The sequence below is a fragment of the Salminus brasiliensis genome, chromosome 18, assembly GCF_030463535.1.
Source record: "Salminus brasiliensis chromosome 18, fSalBra1.hap2, whole genome shotgun sequence".
NCBI classification, from domain to species: Eukaryota; Metazoa; Chordata; class Actinopteri; order Characiformes; family Bryconidae; genus Salminus; species Salminus brasiliensis.
In genome coordinates, this window is record NC_132895.1 from 24,172,893 (window position 1) to 24,192,320 (window position 19,428).

General features: G+C 41.6%; 1 protein-coding gene across 3 annotated transcripts in view; it reads left to right on the forward strand.

Moving 5' to 3' along the window:
• LOC140539881 (gamma-aminobutyric acid receptor subunit alpha-3-like) overlaps positions 1-11,669 on the forward strand; it is a 143,771-nt gene extending 132,102 nt beyond the window's left edge. For all 3 annotated transcript variants that reach the window (XM_072662705.1, XM_072662706.1, XM_072662704.1), the window contains exon 10: positions 10,222-11,669. In XM_072662705.1, the coding sequence (XP_072518806.1) occupies positions 10,222-10,566 (345 nt within the window). In that variant the 3' untranslated portion in view covers positions 10,567-11,669. The remainder of the gene's footprint in view (positions 1-10,221) is intronic.
• Positions 11,670-19,428: the final 7,759 nt, after the last annotated feature.

Consider the following 19,428-nt stretch of genomic DNA (forward strand, 5'->3'; position numbering starts at 1 on the left):
ATGCAGGAAAATAAAGCCATCATTAGGGGGAAAAAAAACAAAAGAAACCTTTTAGAGAGACACACTAGGAGTGGCCATACTAACTGTACATTCTTAAAAAGAACAAATGCACGGTTAGCAATATCAAAACACATGGGAGACCATGGGGGATAACTAAAGTAGATGATTGCAGAATTCTTTCCTTGGTAGAGAAAACAACATCTAGTCAGGTCAAGGACACCCTTAAGGAGGTAGGTGCATTATTGTCAAAGGCTACAATCAAGAAACACCTTCATCATACTAAATACTGATGGAGTTTACTTCAAGATGCAACACTGGCAACACACAAGACCAGAAAGGCCAGATTACACTCCTAGAAAACATCCTAAAAAGCTGGAACATGGAACTTTTCACTGAAAACAGAAAGACTCACAAACAAGCAGCAACTGAAGGTGGCTGCAGTAAAGGCCTGGCTAAGCATTACAACAGGGGGAACTCTGGAGAGTCCCAGCATTTGATGAACCCTTGTCCACTGGTTCCAGATTTCAGGCAACTATTGACTACAAAGAATTTGCACCTAAGTATTAAAAAAAGACTCCTTATATTTATAATAATAATAACATTAGTTTGTCCTGTTACTTTGAGCCTGTGGAAATGAGGGACTGTATAAGATGGTTGTAATTCCAACATTTTTAATGCAATATTTTTGTTTATCACAGTATAGATTGCTCTATATTAAATCCACTGAGCTGGTGTACTTGCAGGCAAAACTACAGAATTTGTGTCACTACACTGTCCAAATACTAATGGACTAGACAGTAATGTACTGTATACTTACATCTGTAGTTGCATAATTACACTTTAACAATATAGAAAAGAAATGCAAGGACTCTTCTAACTTCTAAGCGTAAAGAAAGGCAGGAAGGATCATAACTCAATATATTTGATATCAGTCAGGTTTTGATTTCAGTGTGATCTGATTTCAAAGGTACGTACTCATAATCTAGCCAAGAACAACCTCAGTTATCTTACTGTCAGCTCAATGACTATAGAACTTCATCTTCACCAACTCGGCCGGTGCTCAATAAACACAGGACTGCAGTTCTCGATAAACAATGCATTATGAACAATGTTTTAAAGCTGCCAGCCTTCAGAAAGTTTTGCTATGTGTTGTGTGAAAAATGTAGCTGAACCAGAAATCTATAACAGTCTGAAGTCTCAAAGCTGGGATGGTTTTATGTTATCGGCAGTGTTGTGTGGTTTTTTTTTCTTTCAGTGGATTATAGACTTCTGTCCTTGACAGTTCACCTGCCGAATTACATTTCAGTGGTTAGTCCCTTAGAGAATGTACAGTAAAAAATCAGGAAAAGAGCTGTAACTGGGCAGATTTGACAAGCCTCAGAACTCTGGCCTGGCTGTACCATCTCAGCTAGTCTCAAGTATTGATGATATGTTTCACAATGCTCAATTATGCAAAATATCTTGAAAGTAAAACAAAAGCCAAGCTTTATAACCACCTATATTGGTTCTATCTACAGTCTTAAGAATAAGGTTTCCCTAATAGTTCTTGGCTTCAGTGTATGTTTATAGAAAGAAAGCACTGATCATTGATCTACAGTGCATACAGTGATCTACAGTGCATACTGCATGAATTGAGTTCTCATCAGTCTACATACAATACCCCACAATGACAAAGCAAAAACAGGTTTTTGGAAGACTCTGATGAAGGGCCCTTTGTCCTTACGCTCGCAACTGAGCTCTGGTGCATCTTACTTCTATTAATGGGTCTTGAGATGCTTCTGCAACTTAATTGAAGTCTGAGCCTAATTGAATTAATTGGACATCATTAGGAAAGGCACACCTGTCTATATAAGGTCTTACAATTGATGGTGTATGTCAGAGTGCAAAGCCATGAAATCCAGAGAATTGTCTGTAGAGCTGCGAGACAAGATCTGCATCTTTTTGCATCACTGAAAGTACATCCAGAAGACGTTTGGAGCCTCCAACAGTTTTCCCAGATTTGGCCACCCTGCCAAACTAGGCAATTGAGGACAAATGGCCTTGGTCAGGCATGTAATCAAAGACCTGGTGATGAATGAGATGCAGAGGAGAAGCCTTTGTGGAGAAGCTTTACAGCAGCTTGTACAATCTAACAAATAAAAGTGCTACAAAGGGTTCTTTGGGCGTTTTTTCGCATTAGAAGAACCAATTATGATTACATAAACAAACATTTTGTAAGAGGTTTCTAACTAGCTAAGGTTTCTTTCTTGGGTAAATAGCAAAGCACTTTGTAAGTCGCTCTGGATAAGAGCGTCTGCTAAATGCCATAAATGTAAATGTAAATGTTTGTGTGTGTGTGTGTGTGTGTGTGTGTATGTGTCTGAAGAACCCTTTAACGGTTTAAAGTACTCAGTGTAAAGATTCTGTCTCAATTTAAAGATTCTTCATGCTTACTCTGACACGTCTTTGATAAAAACGGCTCTTTATGGGACCAAAAAGGGTTCTTCTATGGCATCACTCAAAGACCCTTTGTAGCACCTTTATCTTTAGGTCATTAAGGTCATTCCCAAAAAGAATGCAGTGTTGTTATTGCTCCCAACGATGCTTTAACCAAGAACTAAGCGAAGGGTCTGGAGGCTTATGGAAATGGCATATTTCAGTCTTTTATTTTTAATAAATATACAAAACACTCCAACAACCTGTTTTGGCCTTGTCAGTGGGTCTGGACTGAAGTGAAAACAGTGAACTAAAGCCATTTTCAGATGAATCGAAACCTTGAAAGGGTCTGAACACTTTCCACATGCACTGTACGACTTTTACAGGATGGAGCGCCTCTTTACACTTTAAAAAGAGTCTTCACACCCACATATCGAAATCACAAAACTAGTTCTATTAAAGATCATCCCTAGAAAAATGGCCCTTCTATAGTAGCGATCTGTTAAACCGAGTTTAGTAGTTCTGGGTCAGAGTTGGTTCTCCGTGCACAACTGACCTTGCCTAGCAGAAGCTGAAGTAAATAATAAAGCCAAACTAAAGGGTTCCATTTTGTGTTTGCCATGTTGACGAGTTCCGAATAGGGAATAGGAAATAGAGGCACGTTATCACGCGGGACGAGCTAATTTTAATTGTTGCATCTATGCTAATGTTTAACCTATTTTCAGCGCGAGTACGCCTGTGCTCGCGTCTGTAAATGGCAGTATGTGCGAGACAGGAGGGGAGCCGAGCGGCGCATTAGCGCTAGAGAGAGGCAGCGTTTACCTTGATGAGGGATTTAGAACATGTTTAATTCATGCTGCCTGACAGTTAGTGCGTTCCACACTGGGCCATAATGGGGCTGCACCGCATTCCAGTCCCAGTGGCATTACACATCCTCTGTAGCTGTCAGCATACCCACCATGTCCTGCGGAATAACATATCCACACACAGGGTAGCAGTTAAAATATCCATGTAAAGTGGGCGATTTACTCCCATTGCGTACGGGTTTCTCTGCGTGAAAAACATGGAAGCAGAGTCTACTGCCGAAGCTTTGCATGAGAAAACCGGACGCAGGACTTTAGTCTTTGAGTCATTGAACAGTTTTGTTATTTTCTGCCAGAGTGATATTTATTGTGATTGATGGAGTGCAATGGTCCAGTAACATGGCCTCCCAGGCGATTAGACCTGCAGTGTTTGGGGTAACAAGCCTTTTTAAATTCGACTCCAAAACAAACACATATCATATCAGCGACTAACGGCTAATCAACCCATCACAGATGTAATTAAACCATCAACCAAGCTCATAATACGCTGTTTAAAATACTGTTTTAACTGGTGTAACTGTTCATATTAATGAGTGCAGCTTTGGCAGAGCTGTTCCCTGTGTTAAAACTCCACGAAACCTCTTGGCAAATGTTCCTCAATTCATTTGCATAATCAGTAGGCCATTACAGAAGTTTTAGTAATTGCGTCAGCCACATGCCAAGTTGAATTTCTCAGAGCTTCTCCTTTCTGAAATGCTAGATGTTTTGAATGGATACTTTCCCTGCCATTATGAACCTGCTTGTGTAGTCAGATCAAATGTATTTGTTTTGATGCTGTTGCAACAACAACAACACCACCTACAACATGTAACCCCAAGTGAGCAAGCCAAAGGCATTGGTGGCCAGGGAAAACTCCCTCAAAGCTTTGGGAGGAACCAAGACTCAGAAAGAGGGGGAAACCATCCTCCTATGGTCCAAAGTACTTATGAACTACGAATAAAATATGAAAATCAATCAAAAAAGCACTAAAACACTACCTAAGGCCGTTGTTATGCTTGGGTGTACTGATATAATTATGGCTGTGCTGAGCAGTAGGAATTAGCATAGTAGGAACATAGTAAGAATAATGTTGGTACTGATAATGGTTATTATTAATAATATTACTAATAATAGCAGCAATCAGAAGATGAATATATTATTTACTATCAGAGGATTCCAAGTTCAAAGACCTTTGAATCTTTCAAGATCTTTCAAGCTAACTCTGATTGAAAGGCAATGAGACCTTGCTGGTTGAATGCAGTAGCTTTTGTAGGTTTTAGTTTTGTTGGCATTGAAGGGATCGCAGCCCGAGCCCTGCAGCTAGGCATGCACAATTGGTTATCTTCTACCACGAACCAGAGGAACTGCAGGCCCAGTGGCAATTTCCAATTCATATTTAATTTGCCAACCATTGTGTCATAGGCCTGAGTCAACATTAACCTTTTTAGACAGCTCACTAATTAAATGCCAAATGCCTGGTTTATTGCCCAGTATTGTCACTAACATGACATTGGGGTGTGTTCATAGGTTCCCCTTCACACAGAGAGAAAGAGAGAGAGTTCATCTAATCGATTATGAAGGGATTAATCAAAACTGCACCAAAATTATCTTGTGTTTAAAAAGTTGAACCAATACTTGGGTACCTTTCTGTAATGCTGGGGTATTATTCTAGTCGTCAAACAGAAATCAAGCAAGAACAAAATACAGTATGAACTTTGGCGGTAATTATATTTTGATGCAATATTGTTTTTTGAACATAATCTTTACTTTGGCTGTAGTCACTGTGATATTACATTTTTTGTACTGCAGTGGAAGGACAGTCAAAAGTAATGTTGTCAAAAGTTTTGGCAGCTCATTATGAGGAACTTCTAAGGTACTTCTATCTACTGCATTCTTCATCTTTCAGCCACCCAAGTCGGATTAAATGTAGCACTATTGGCCTGGCCTGACCCCCCCCACCCCCCATGCATTGTGAATACAAACCGCAGTCAGAGTGTAACTCCGGCATTTGCTGCATCTGACTTGTACAAATCCTCACCAGAGTATTTTCGCAAGCCGGCTCCGGTCGGTGAGCTCATGTTGCCAATACCTGATTCAAAAGAAGTCAAGTCCAAACGGACCAGGTCATGTGAAACTTGTTCTCAGTGATCCCCCCTAATGCAGACATAAGCTCACAGTGTTCAGAGATCCAGGCTGCTTGCCAGTACGGAAAGGATCAATCCCCCGTGATGGAGGGGGTTGGGGTGAGGTGGCAGACGAGGTTCTTCTCCAAAGATATCACCTATCGCCAAGCACTGGAATGGCCCCCTTTTTTACACAATGGAAAGATGAGTGCAACACTTTCACTGCTCTTTTGTACTGGAGTCATTACTACTTCTTTCAGTCTGCTTAAATTGTTCCGAGTTCTGGGGCCTCGTGGCATTGTTTTGTAGATTATTCTGTTTTTTTCCTGTCAGCTGCTTTCTTTTTTGAATGTCAGAAACACAATGTGGAGCTAAGAATCTCTTCAGGGCTCCGTGTCAGCATTCACTACAGATAATACATGCATAAGGATCAAATAGTTGCACACCAGACTGGTTGTCTGCCAGCATAAATGACAGCGCACCTAGATTTAGTAACCTACGTTGTCATCGCAAGTTATTGCCTTCAGAGCTCCTCTGCATATTAAATCAAGGCCCGTGTCAACTGTTCTCCCTCTTTTACAGTAAATATAACTTCATCCATTTTTCATATTGGCCATGCTTCTGCTGCCTGTTCAGTTCACAAATTGAGACCAACTTCTCGACCCTTCCTTCACCCCGAACACTTTGGATGGATGGAGTCCATTACCTTCTGCAGCCGCCTCGCAATGCCCTTTAGGCATCCTGCCCTGGTCCTGTCAGCCCATCATATCTCCTACTGATATGTGTTTGTTCCCCATTGCCCTGTTATGAGCAGGCCCTGCTTATTTACTGGAACGTGCTGCTTCCTGCCTTGTCATCCAGGCAGGCGGTTCTTTTGGTTTTGACAGGAGCTTGATATCGCACCCGCAAATGTTTCCCGTGGCCAGGGGATAGGCACTTTGACAGGTGAAATACTTCCCCACACAAAGCCAGGCTCCAGACCAAGGTTGCAGCAATACTTCACTGCGCATTGTGCATTGAAGTGCACTGTGTATTGTGAAGATGAGCGATATTAGCTGTATTAATTAATGCTGTCTAATGCAGTTGAGGCACCCATGCTCTGCTCACTAGTTCAAGTTTTTGTAGTAACTGTTGTGAGATAGGACAGGCTTTAGAGACAATAGGGAAAACTTCCTGTTCAAACTAATACATTTAGGTTGGAATTTAGCTTTAAGGAGTTTGCAAAATGCTCTACTACCAAGATGGACTAGTCAGGTTGGACACAAGTTTGCCACTGATGCTGAGGTTACTAAGTCTGACCTTTCACAGCAATTTTTGTTTGTATTTTGGCAGGCAAATTCATATTAATGTACATCCTGCCAAAGAACAGTGCCTGCAAAAAAAAAAAAATCATATGTAGGCTGAGCTTTAGTCTCACTAGTCTCCCTTTTATTTGTCTTGTTTTGGTTAATAAATTACTTGCATTGAGTCCATCTCTGCAAGTGTTCATCCCTCTGTGTCTGGCCTAACCCGCCATGAGAACTAGTTGATGGTATAGCTACAACAACATAAATAAAAACTTAGACGGTGACAGTGTATTAAGACAGTGTATTGCATTGATTTTAGAGTTTGACTACATTTAATAGATATTTAGGTGAATATGTTACAGATAGGTTGATCATCTACAAAGGATCTGTAAGGAACCATCCAAAGAAAGAGTCACAGAATCGTAAGTTAGGTATATTGTTGCTTCTCCACTAGAAACTCAAGGCTGGGGATTTCCTTGACCTACATGTATTTATGTGCGTGTCTGTAATTCTGTCCCGATTCCCAAGCTTATGTTGCTCATCATTGAGACTGCAGACATGCCCTCATTTGGTGCAATGTGGCCACCAGCTCACACTCCCGCCTCCACTGACACTCAGCCAGCTCATCTGCCCTATTGCGCCACTGAGGAACGAAGCAGCTATATCATAGCTCTGGAAAATAACAAGCCCTCCAACTGCATGTGAACCGCAGTCTCCTCTGCAGCTTGTGGTGGTCTTCCTCCTTCTCCCTCTCCCTCTCTCTCCTTCCTGTCTCACTGCATGTAAACTTTTGACCCGCTCGCATGTAATAAGTCTCCACGCTGCCCTCAGGAACCTCTCTGGCTTGCTTTAAAATATGTATATTTTGTTGGAGGGGGAAGAGGGCTCAGTGCGATTTGCCACTTACTGAAGCGGAGACGAGCAAACCCTGGCCTTTTGTCTTGGCTTGAAGGAAGACACCGATCTCGATAGGCAGAGCAGAGCCTTGGCCAATGAGTCAGAATGCTTTGTCAGACGGGGCGTACTGTTAAAAAGGCAGTGTTATCAGCCCGCAGTCATGACAGTACTCAGGTATTCGCTTGATTGGAGCGCCAAGCCGTTTGTTGCCTATGGGACTTACAAGTGTTAGATAAAGCGGGATACACAATAAGTGCACTTTAGAAAAATACAGCATCATCAAGAAGAGATTAGATATGAGTGGAGCCGCATGGGAGAAAGAGATGTGAGAAAGAGCCAGGGTAAAAAAACAACAATAAGAAGTAGTATAGACGCACACACACACACACACACACACACACACACACACACATACACAGAGAGAAGCCTCTGCAAATGTCTTATTTCGTTTTCACACCTGAAAGTCTGGACCAAGGTCTAAACCGAGGTTCATCTTTTTGTTAGAGTCTATACATTTGGTCCAGTTAGTTTTGTATTTTTGAGAGCGCACTACAGAACTTTGCATGATGCACCTACATCCCAGCGTCATCACCTACATGGTGAATCTTTTTATTGTTGACACTGATTGATTTGTAGAAGGACGGGCGTTTGCGATTGGCATGTTGTCAATTCGGCGGGTATCCTTCATCCTTCCCTGGATAAAATCAATGAACAGATTCATTCTGTTACCACTTTCCTGCTAATATTACCAACAGCACCAACTTCGAGCAGAGTACCTGAAACTAGTTCAAATTAGCCAAATGAACGAGCTTGTAGAGAGTCTTGGCAGCTCCATTTCTGGAGCATTTTTGCTGCTTTTCCAGCTTTTCCTTTTCTTCTTCTATTGTCTGATGGGTGGCGATAGCCTGCCTAAATTTCCGGTAACTTGTCAGAAAAGTCCAAACCACACAAAAAAAAGTGTTTTCACACTGCAAAGGAACCAGGCCATGGTTCAGTTGCTCTGAACTGAGACCACCTCTTTTGGTTGGCCCTTTGGTCCTTTGATTATTGTGATTTGGACAAATGTCTGAAAGCCCACCCTAACAGTCATTGCACCTTTAGGCAGCCATGAACATTGTAAAAGGTTTAGGAAGTTATTTGTGCCTGTTAAACACCTTGAACATTAGTAATACAGTATCAAATACAGTAGGACAACAGTATTTTCAGTAGAGATACAGTATGTTGGTTAGAGAATATAGTTTGGTTAATGACCTCTCTGTGCTTGTTTGTGTAGTTCCACCAGCAGATTATCTGAATTTATCTAATAAAAAAAAGATTGACTAAATGAGCTAGGTATTGGATGGTAAATCATTGGGATACCTGTTTGAGATGACTTTGAAGATGGTCAGCAACAGTACTCAGATCAGCTATGGCGTTCAAGCAGTGCTATACTGGTATTAACATCCTGAGGCCTGTGTGACAAGAAAACATTCCCCACACCATCACTCCACCTCCACCAGCCTGGACTGTTGACACAAGGCAGGGTGGATGGATGGATTCATGCTGATTGCGCCAAGGTTGGCCGTGTTGAGCATTCAGAGAGGCATTGTGCTCACCGCAATTGTACAGAGCGTTTATTATAAAGGCTGAGTTACTGTAGCCTTTTTGTCAGCTTGAACCAATCTGGTCATTCTCCATTGACCTCTCTGATCACCAAGGCCAGTCTGGTGGCAACAATCGTCCCCTTCCTGATGGTTGGCGTCAGTATTACCTGAAGCTGCTAGCTCATAAGTGATTTGCATGATTTTATGCATTTACGGATGCATTCAGCTATTTGAAGTGGCACCCATTGCTGATATAGATGTGCAATCGCACACACGCAGCTTGTCTAGTCCCTATAGAGAAGCACTGCCTATGGAATAGGAGAAACACACACAAACTGATGATTGGTTGCAAACTTCAATGTTCAAATAGTACATTCAGTTGCATTCAAAAGAAATGAAAAAAATGCCTGTTCTCTATGATGCAGGACAACACACATTTCTACAACACACATTTTGTCACTTTCATCCTTTGTGCTGTTTTTTGACTTAACCTGAAAGCTGCTGTTCTAAAAAAGAATTTAATGATGAACGAACGAGTCAAAATAGAAAAACTAGAATTTGCCACACTTTTGACGTTTTACGGTGCTTTTTATATCAATTTATATTAAAAGTGATGTTTTAAAAAATTCAAATTAAAATAAGCTCAGCAACAACAGTCTTTGAGTTTTTAAGCATGTCATTAAAAGGTATGATTAATTTTATGTTCACATTGCATTTAGTAAACCACTTTTCTGTTGTGTTTTAGCAACTAAACCAAAGTCATTTTTCTCCTGTTTAATATGTTCATAAATTAAGATTAAGACAAGTTCTATATTTTACTCTTGTCATGTATTGATATTCATTTGGAACACTTTCTGTCCAGTAAGTAAAAAAAAACAACAAACAACAAAAAAAACAGGGCTAAGGAAATGTGCCATTAGTGAGATGAATGGCGATTCCCTCGTCCTCTAGGAAATATCGCACGTTATTTTTGCAGTTGCTGTAAAACTGTTAAAAGCTTACAAAGCAGATTTCTGTTATTCTTCATTCATACCCGTCCTGCTCATTTGTTCCCATTGATTTTCTTCTGCCGCAGACACGTGAGTCGGCCACGTTCTCCAAGAAGGCCAACAATACTTTCAACATCGTTGGCACCACCTATCCGATGAGCGTGGGAAAGGACCCCGGGCTGACGACCATCGCCAAGAGCGCCACCACCCCGACCCCCAACCAGCCCCAGCCGGTGCGAGAAGTGCGCCTCTCCAGGATGGATGGCGAGTACATCACGGAAGGCGTGAAGAAGTCCTACAATCGCGTCAGCAAAGTGGACAAGATCTCACGCATCATCTTCCCTGTGCTCTTCTTCATCTTCAACCTTGCCTACTGGGCCACCTACGTCAACAGGAAGCCATCCATTACGAGGTCCAATGGCCAGAAATGAACCCGGAACACATGAAACCGACCACAGAAACGACAAAAAAAAAATTAATAAATAAAAAGAACTGCCAGTCAAGTCTGGAGTAGCCATACAATGCTACCATTATTTTGGTTTGCTTTTATTTATTTATTATATTTATTTCTCTTGAGATCATTTGTTAATTTTTACATTGCTTTCATATCCTCATGTGGATATCAGCCGTCTTTGGGGTTTTTTTCTGTGTTTGTTTGAAATTCCATGGTTTTGTGGGAGAGTTGTTGTACGGTAAGGTCTGAGTAAGCCATGTGAATATCTTCATCACTGAGACTGAGAACAGAATACAGACAGTTTGTCCGGTGCCGCTTCATTCAGGACGAACACATAGCCATCTAGTATGTTATAGGCTCTTACCGCACACTGTACGTCATCAGACAGAGCGCTCTGAGCCGTCACTGCTCGTCAGTTGCCATGGCGAATGCCTGTAGCCTTCAGCAGCCAGCAGCAATGTCCGTAGGTGCATCATTAATAATCGTCAGTGTCTGCTCTCGGAAGGCTTTGCTGACCTAGAGCAATATCATCTAGAATTGCTTTCTCGTTCCCGTGGGTTCTGTCTCTGTGTTTTCCAGTCCGGTGACTTTTATTGTTTTAACAGCCCAAGTAGGCTCAAAGGTAAAGAAACTGTGTGCCTTCTCAATCCCTCTCCTGTTGAGATGAATCATTTGCCACACACTGAAATCGTCATCAGGCTTACACTTTCCTAGCCTTTACGTGGCCGTTTTAGTCACCACCTGAGGCATACGTTTAAAGTCAGAGTTGAAACACAAGGGGCATCACGCTGATGATGGCTGTACGCTGTGATGCACATCACGGTGGGGACTTTGGTTTAACCCTTTAAACCCTTAAGCTTTCAACCATATAAGTGGGCTTCATACTTCAATTCCTCGCTCGCAGACAACATAAAAGTTACAGCTACTCTTAAAAATGAAGGTGCTACAAAGGGAACCACCACGCCCATGGAGCTGGTATGGGGAGAGCAGGGAGAACTCAGAAGCCTTGGGCTGGAGCTCAGGGCGGCTTGGTGTAGAGTGTGGAAGGGCTGGGCACCTCGTAGGTGAGACAAGATGATGATGATGGGGGGGGGGGGGGGGGTGAAGGGTGTATATAAGGCCGTAGAGGAGGGGTTGGGGCATGGTCCATCTCCCAAAATGCTCCCAAAGTTCATAATGTCATAACTCCACTTTGTAGCACCTGTATTTTTAAGAGTGTATATAATTAGTCGGAACTGAATAAGTCTTAAAACTCAATATAAGCCTAGGGTTCGAGGGGTTAAGGGGATTTTTTTTCAGGTTTGGACCAGTGCCAAAAATGACAGTAAACTAATGCCATTGCTTCACACTGAAGTTCTGATAGTTTTCACTGAATATGACTCCAGATATTTCAGTTATACGTTTGTGATAGGTGTGTTTGTTTACATTTTGTTCTGCTGCTACTTTTCCGTTTTGCCGGATTCATCTACAGGAATGCACACTGTGGCATGAGTTTTTTTGTATTTATTTATTTCATATTTTTTACATTTGCAAAGACAAATCACAACTCAAATCACAACTCTCCTGCAAAGCATGAGACACCACCTAGAAGTATTGCTAAACTAAAGACGAATTACTGTGCCATGTCATCGTGAAGGGCCGAACTGCACCGCGACTAGGAATTGGAAGTGTAATGTGATCTACGTAAGCTGTGCGTGATTAGGGTGTTTTTTTTTTTTAGCTTAATGTCCATCCTTTGCCAGTAACTGTCGTGATCGTATGAACTCACTGTTAAGTTTCGCTGTACATCATCGGCTGTTGATTTCTTTACTCGTTAGCGTTAATATTTAAGGAAATGTGCCAAACCATAATGAACTTTTGTGTTCAATACTTAGAAAGTGCCAGGTTTACATGTGAATTTTAAATGAAGACATTTTTTAGATGAAAAAAAAAAGTTGCGTAACGTATGTACGTATGTGACAGCAAGCTATATTAAGCAAAAAAACATTAACTTGATCATTTCATCACTTCCATTAGTCATTGCAGTAGCTATTGTTCGATAGCTTTAAATCCACCATGCTAAAATTCCACCCATCGTAAATACGTGAGAGATTTAATCAGGTCATGGAAGGAGTGTTTGTTTATTTTTCTTTTTTGGGTGTGCAGAATGTTAGCAGAGGACGAAAGTTGTCCATACATACACACACACACACGCACACACACCACACGCTGTATTAATAGTAGATTAATGCATGACAATCTCTTCATTCTTGTCCTTCACCTTCGGTTACGCTATAGTGTCCTATTTTAGTATGAGGCCTGATGTCTTTGTATCTTGTAGTGTGACTCCGAATAGCTCTATTCGGAGTCTCTAGGTTCCCTACTGTGTCTCATGGGCTATGGTAGGGGTTAGTTCAAAAGATATTGGTATTGTTTGTTGACACAAATAGTGTAAATCATAAATGAAACCATATTCCGAGGAGTATATTTGTATAGGAATATAAACATCGAATTATGCTAATCACATATACAAAGTCATACATATGATATATGTTTTATACAGTATAAGATATAGCCTCTATAGCATCAGTGCAAAATGTACAAAATCAACGATGGGTAGAGCAACGTAGTGCAAATGAATAGACCGATTAAAAGCTATATTCCAATTTAAGGCCAAGTAAAAAATAAAATGTTGTGATATTTTGTAGATATTGTGAATCCATTTTACAGTAAATAGGGTACTTGGAAACTGTAGTCTGTTGAATTCATGTAAACAGCGCTCTATAACATTGCTGCCTAGCATACGAATAGTTCTGGGGAATATTTACAGTACTCTAGCTCTATGTACTTTAATGGATGAAATGAAAGAGCTGGCTGGGGGAGTGATGCTGGGTTGACTTTTACTGTAATACATGCGGAAAAAGGACATTGCTTTCCAAATCTTGATCAATTACGCCTTTGAAAGAGTTTGTCACTGCTAATCTCTTAGTGTAATACTGCCAGTTACATTGCTAGGCTAGCCCGAGGTGATCTATCAAGTGTATTACAGTACATCTTCAACTTGGCATTGCTTTGAAGCTCACTTGTTTGTTGCCTCACATGGTGTTCTTCAGAGCGCATTCATAAATCTGGCCCTAGCTCGTTAGCGCTCTTCTGCGCTGGCTAATATTGCTAGCCAGACTCTTGCTCTGCCAGTCGTACTGCCTTTGTGTGCACTTTTCCCCTCATTCTTACTGTGAAGATGCAGAGGCTCGGTCTGCAAGGCTTCCTATACATACTGTATGAAAGAAGAAGAAAAAGAAAAAAGAAAAAATCAAGTATTCCTGCAATTTTACTGCATGTCCCAAAGCATCAAAGAATCAGTACAGCTTAAAATGTTTTGGATGGGTGGACTCTGGTAGATCTTCTGTGAGCCAGCTTGCCAGTTTTTATACACATAGTCTTCTCCTTCGAGCTTGGGCTAGATCTATTCAAAAGAGAGGCCCTGCTCTCCCCAGCATATAATAGATGATGGCAAGGAAAGCCAAGGACATTGTATGTTCAGTGCTTTCAAGCTTACAAAGCCAGTCCTGCTGGAAGAAAAATGTCTGCCAGAGTCATGTTGTGTGTTTGATAAAAGCTGGCTCGTTGAAGTATCAAATTTCGTGCCTCTTGGTGGTCTGTCGTGTCGTGTGAGCTGTGCTCTGGCGCATGCGAGTCTTTAGTTTTTTTTGTGGTGTTACACTGTGATTCTATACTAAAAGGTGAAAGGACAAGGGCCCGTCCTACGCAGAGAAAGCAATTGAAGTAAAGTGGAATCAGCACAAACCTTGATGGAGTTCTTTATGGGTCAGATTCTGAATAATAAAGGTGCCAAAAAGGTTTTTTTGGAGCGATACCATAGAGGAACCACTTTTGCATAGGCTCAAACATCTGGAAACAGTAAACCCTAAATATTAACCCTATATTCACCAATACCCATATACTGTAGTATATAGATCTACCATTAGCATCACCATAGCCATGGACAAGGCCTCTTAATTTACTGTTAGTGATCATGATTGACTACAGCTGGTAGCTTCTCTGCACCTGCATAAAAAAAAGTTGACCAATACACAACTCAATGCAAATTGTAGTCAACCTTGAAGGTACCTTAGCTGAAGCAAGGACTTCTTTCTTGGGCGGCAGCCTCTCAGTTTATTCAAACTCGCTTGACTTTAGACAGTGACACTAATTTTCCACCAGCTTTCAGTTCATGGTAGGCCTTTGCTCTGGTGATTCTTGGGATGTTCCTGACCCCCAATTTCTGGACAATACAGCTGGTACCTTGTATGTGCCCACATAAAAAGAGTTTGTTTGACAGCACTCTTTGGTTTGATCTACACAAACTTTGAAAATTGAAAGAACTCTGAACTTTGGATCTAAGAAGTTTTACACGTCAGTCATATCAGGAGCAATTTCTAATAGTAGCATATCTAATTGGTATATCAAACAATTACATATTTATTGCCTAAGGTCTGGAAGAAGACCCAAACTATCTCCTCAGCTGAGAGGAGGATGGTCAGGAACAACCCAAGAACCACCAAAGCAAAGGCCTACCATGCACTAAAAGCTGCTGGAAAACCAATGTCATTGCCATGGACTGAGAGGCTACCGTCCAAGAAAAAAGCCCCTGCTCCAACCAAGACACATTCAAGCTTGACTAAAGTTTGCAGCTGACCACACACAGACAAAGAAAAAGCCTTCTGGATGAATGTTTTATGATCAGATGAGACAAAGATGTTTGAGGGAAGAACATTGTTAAGCATTAAGCATGGTACAATGTGCTCCAGGGCTGTTTTAGAAGTGGCACATTACAGTGGATGGAATAGAGACTACTTCAGAATTCTTCAGCATAACCTCAAGTGGGTGTTACAGCTACTACCAAGACATGTGGTCAAATATCCAACCAGAATTCAGCCAAAAGTTTACTGGTGGCTACCAGAAATATCTGGTCAAGAAACAACTTTCTAAGGGGCATTTAACCTAATACTAGGTGTGCTGTAAATACAATTCTGACCCCATGTTGATTTCATGAAATCAAATGAACCAAATTCTAGCTATGTTCTATTAAACTGTAGGTTGCCACTCATTCTGCACCAGAAACAGACCATTTTCAAGCAATCATTGAAAACCTTATAGTACCATGGCATTCATGTCTATGCTAAAACCTCCAACCACAAGTGTACTTCTCTGTAAGACACTAATTACTTCATCCAAAATCAGCCATTTATTTTTACTGTATCTGACTGTGGAACACTTTCTCTCCTCCAGTTAAACACACATGCAAACACAATCAAAGGCAGTCAGAAAGCAACTGAGAGACTGTCTTGGGATGAGCTGACAGATGCTCTGATATCTTCACTTGTTTCTTATGTGAGGCAATATCTGCTTTGTTTGTGTGCTCAACAACAGAATTTTATGTAAATCAGGCTGCCTACACTCCCACCCCACCTCAGCTGCTGCATGATCACATAAATTGTAAGGCTAGTCAGCTTAATGAAACAAAGTGAGAAACACATGGCTGGTTAAAGTCTGTGAGGGTAACTGTATTAGACTCCCAGCTTTAAATGTCCATATTCTTTCAAAATTGCCCGTCAGACATACTAAGTGGGTAGACACTTGGGATGGGCTGATAATTAATCTCATTTCCTGCACATGTATCTGCTGATGATGATGCATAAACATTTTTAAAAATGTGACTATATTGTTACAGAGGACAGTAACATCAGACAACTTACATGCAGAAACTTTGTATCTTAATTTTTGTCATTTTCCACTTTCTAATATAATAAACCTTTAAGTTGTCTTGGAATTTCAGTATAAATGGAGTAATAGAAATGCTCCAAAATGACTTGGAATAAAATCTTTTCATGGGGAGTCCGAGTGACTCAGCAGACAAAGGAAATACAAGGCCTGAGGATCACAAGTTCGAATCCCAGGTCATGCTGCTTTGCCATCAGCAGCTGGAGCCAGAGAGAGCACAATGGGCCATGCTCTCTCTAGGTGTAGGTAGATAGCACCCTTTCCTCTCAAGGCTTCCAGTTGTGATGCAGGCCAACATCGGCAGCAGTACTAAAAGAGGCGGTGGCCTGCTGTCATGCTTTGGAGGAGGCATGTGCTTGTCCTCACCCTGCTTTTGTCAGGAGCATTGCGAGTGATAGCATCCTAGTTAATTGGCTAGTTAAGTTGGTGAGAAAATTGAGGTAAATAATGTTGAAATCTATTTACATTGACCTTTAAGTTGACAATGTGAGATGCACTTTTTTTAGCATTAAAAAGAGCAAAACACAGATAGTTTAATGCTGTAATCCAATTTTCCTTACTAAATGAATGTGAGTGACTTTTAAAGAAGCATTGAATTGAATGATTGGTTCAGGCAGCCAATAGTGGTTCTTCTGTGCTACTGCTCCAAAAAGAACTCTTTCTGTCAGGTTTATTCTGACGAGTGCACCTTGAGGAAGGGCACGAAGGCCCAGCAGACGCAACATAATTCCTCTGTGTATTAATCAGACTTTGTGGAGTAACGCGAGCAGTTTGTCTAAAAAGGGAGTCACGAAGATGCATCGGCCGTATATTGTGGCACCGTAACTGTCCAAAATAAGACATTGTCGTGTGGTGAGAGAGGTGTGCTACAACAGAACGAGAATTGATAAAGCTGCCTGCCTCAAAAACAAACTGTTATGTTTACGACTTGCTGCCTCAGCCATACATCATGATTATTGCCAAATTATCTGCCGTGCCAAATGACCTTTCCAGACAAGTGCAGGGGGAACTGATTTGCCCATGGATATTGCATAGTTGCGTGGGTGGCTCTGTGTGTATGTGTGTGTGTGTGCGTCGGCGTGCCTCATGCTACAATTGTGTTTGCATTGAAATGTCATATGGCTGTTTGTGACAGGATCGTTTGAAAAATGCTAGCGACAGATTGCATTTGCAGAGCTCGTGATTTGCCAGCCCATTACAGTGTCGCTGAGGCGAACGAGACTTCAGCCCTCCCCCCAACCCCTCCACCCCCCACGCCCCTCGTGGTAAAACAAACTTGCCTATTCAACTGCATTAGCCATTTGACCCTTCAGCCAAACAGCTAGCCGAGTCTTTTCCAGCTTGACTCTTCAGCCGAACTCAACACTATTGAATAAAAGGCAGTTTGCTTAATTGGGGCCAAATGTTCTCCTTTTTCTCCCAGTAGTAACAAAAAGACAGAAGATGGAATAATACGCCCTCATGCCCGCATAAATATTTGACCATGTTCCTGGAGGTTTTGTAGTTCCAACATGGCCAGTGTGCCAGCTAGGCAGCTTTCGCCTGCACATCCCTGTTTGCGCTGAAAGGCTGAAGGGCCTTTGTGCTATTAATTATGAATCGATGAGGGTTTCTCATGTTTGCAGTGTGTTTTGCTCCAGCTGTGCTCTACGCCTGTGCTGATCCCACCACCCTCTGCCTCACCTTGTCTTCACACAGATTAGAACCGCCTACAGCCTCCCCTGGCACTGGCTTATTTCTCCAGAGTCAGAGCACTGGGCCAGGCTGCTTCATGGGCTGAGTTACTGTGTGTTGTCCTGGGATTTCTGTGCCGTAGTGAGGCAATACTGAGTGACAAGAGTTGTTGTTATTTTGTTGTTGTTGTTTTTGGCCCAGATTCATGTGTAATGACAGTGTAATAAGCATTTTATTACACACTTTCCTGCCATTCCTGCTTAACCCTTAGAAGTCTATGGTTGTTGTCATTTTTATACCCTAGAGTGTCCTTAATTTAGTAATTCAGTGTAACTAATTACATTATTATGTAAAATGTATTGATATTGAATATACGCAGTCATATGAGAATATTATGACCACCTACCTAATAGTGAAATAACCAACCTTGGCTCAGAGGACACTGACTGTATGAGGTGATGGAAGGTGTTCAGCATATAGGTTAACTGCTCTGCAGTGGTGCGTCGATTGCCCTGTACCACTCGCTGGAGTCATCGATCCCCTCTGGCCCTTAGTTACCTGTGTGGCACCACTGTTGGGAGGCACCTCAGTTAGCAGTTTCCAAGATGCTACCACCCTTCATGCCCGTTTGGACATCATTCAAATAAACGTCCTTCGACCATGATGATCGATTTACACTCTGCTACAACTGACTGGTGTGCTCGCTTATTTATATGTACAGCAAACCCGGTCACGCCACATCTGTGACGTCCCGGGTAGAGTTCGTTTCAAACCATGGGTGGTCATAATATTTTGATATGACTGTGTAATTAGATAATTTTTTTGTTATTATTCCATTTGTTTCCACATAAATCCCAGAATTTTCTCCACTTTACATACATACATCATGCTTGTCATTGCAGACAATAACCATGACTTCTGAGGGTTAATGTGAGCAGCTTGAGGGAGGAATCCCAGAGTGAATCAGGTGGATGGTGAAGTGCTTAAATGTGCAGGTTTGAGAAAAAAACAGAAGGTCCGATATGAGCTCAGCAACAGATTGCAAACGTTCTATTGCATTCAATTCTAAAAGCAGTGCTACAGCGAATCCCAGTACTGATCTATCGCCAGCATTTCTGAAATCAACTGGAGCAGCGTTCTTGCCGAGGGTAAAGAGTCCCCGAGCGGCCGTTTTCGCGATGGCCCCTCCCTGCCACTGTGTCGCTGTATCAGAAACATGTACAAGTCCGACGTTATGGCTTTACTGTCAGAAATGACGTTGCTTTTTTTTGTAGAGAAAATCTGACTTTGAGATGTTTTTGCTATTCTTTCTGTTGTGATCTGTTGATCGTTGGACTAATGACAGTATTCTGATGTTTTAACCCTTCATGTGTCTGGGATAGCTGTTCTTTACGTTGAATAA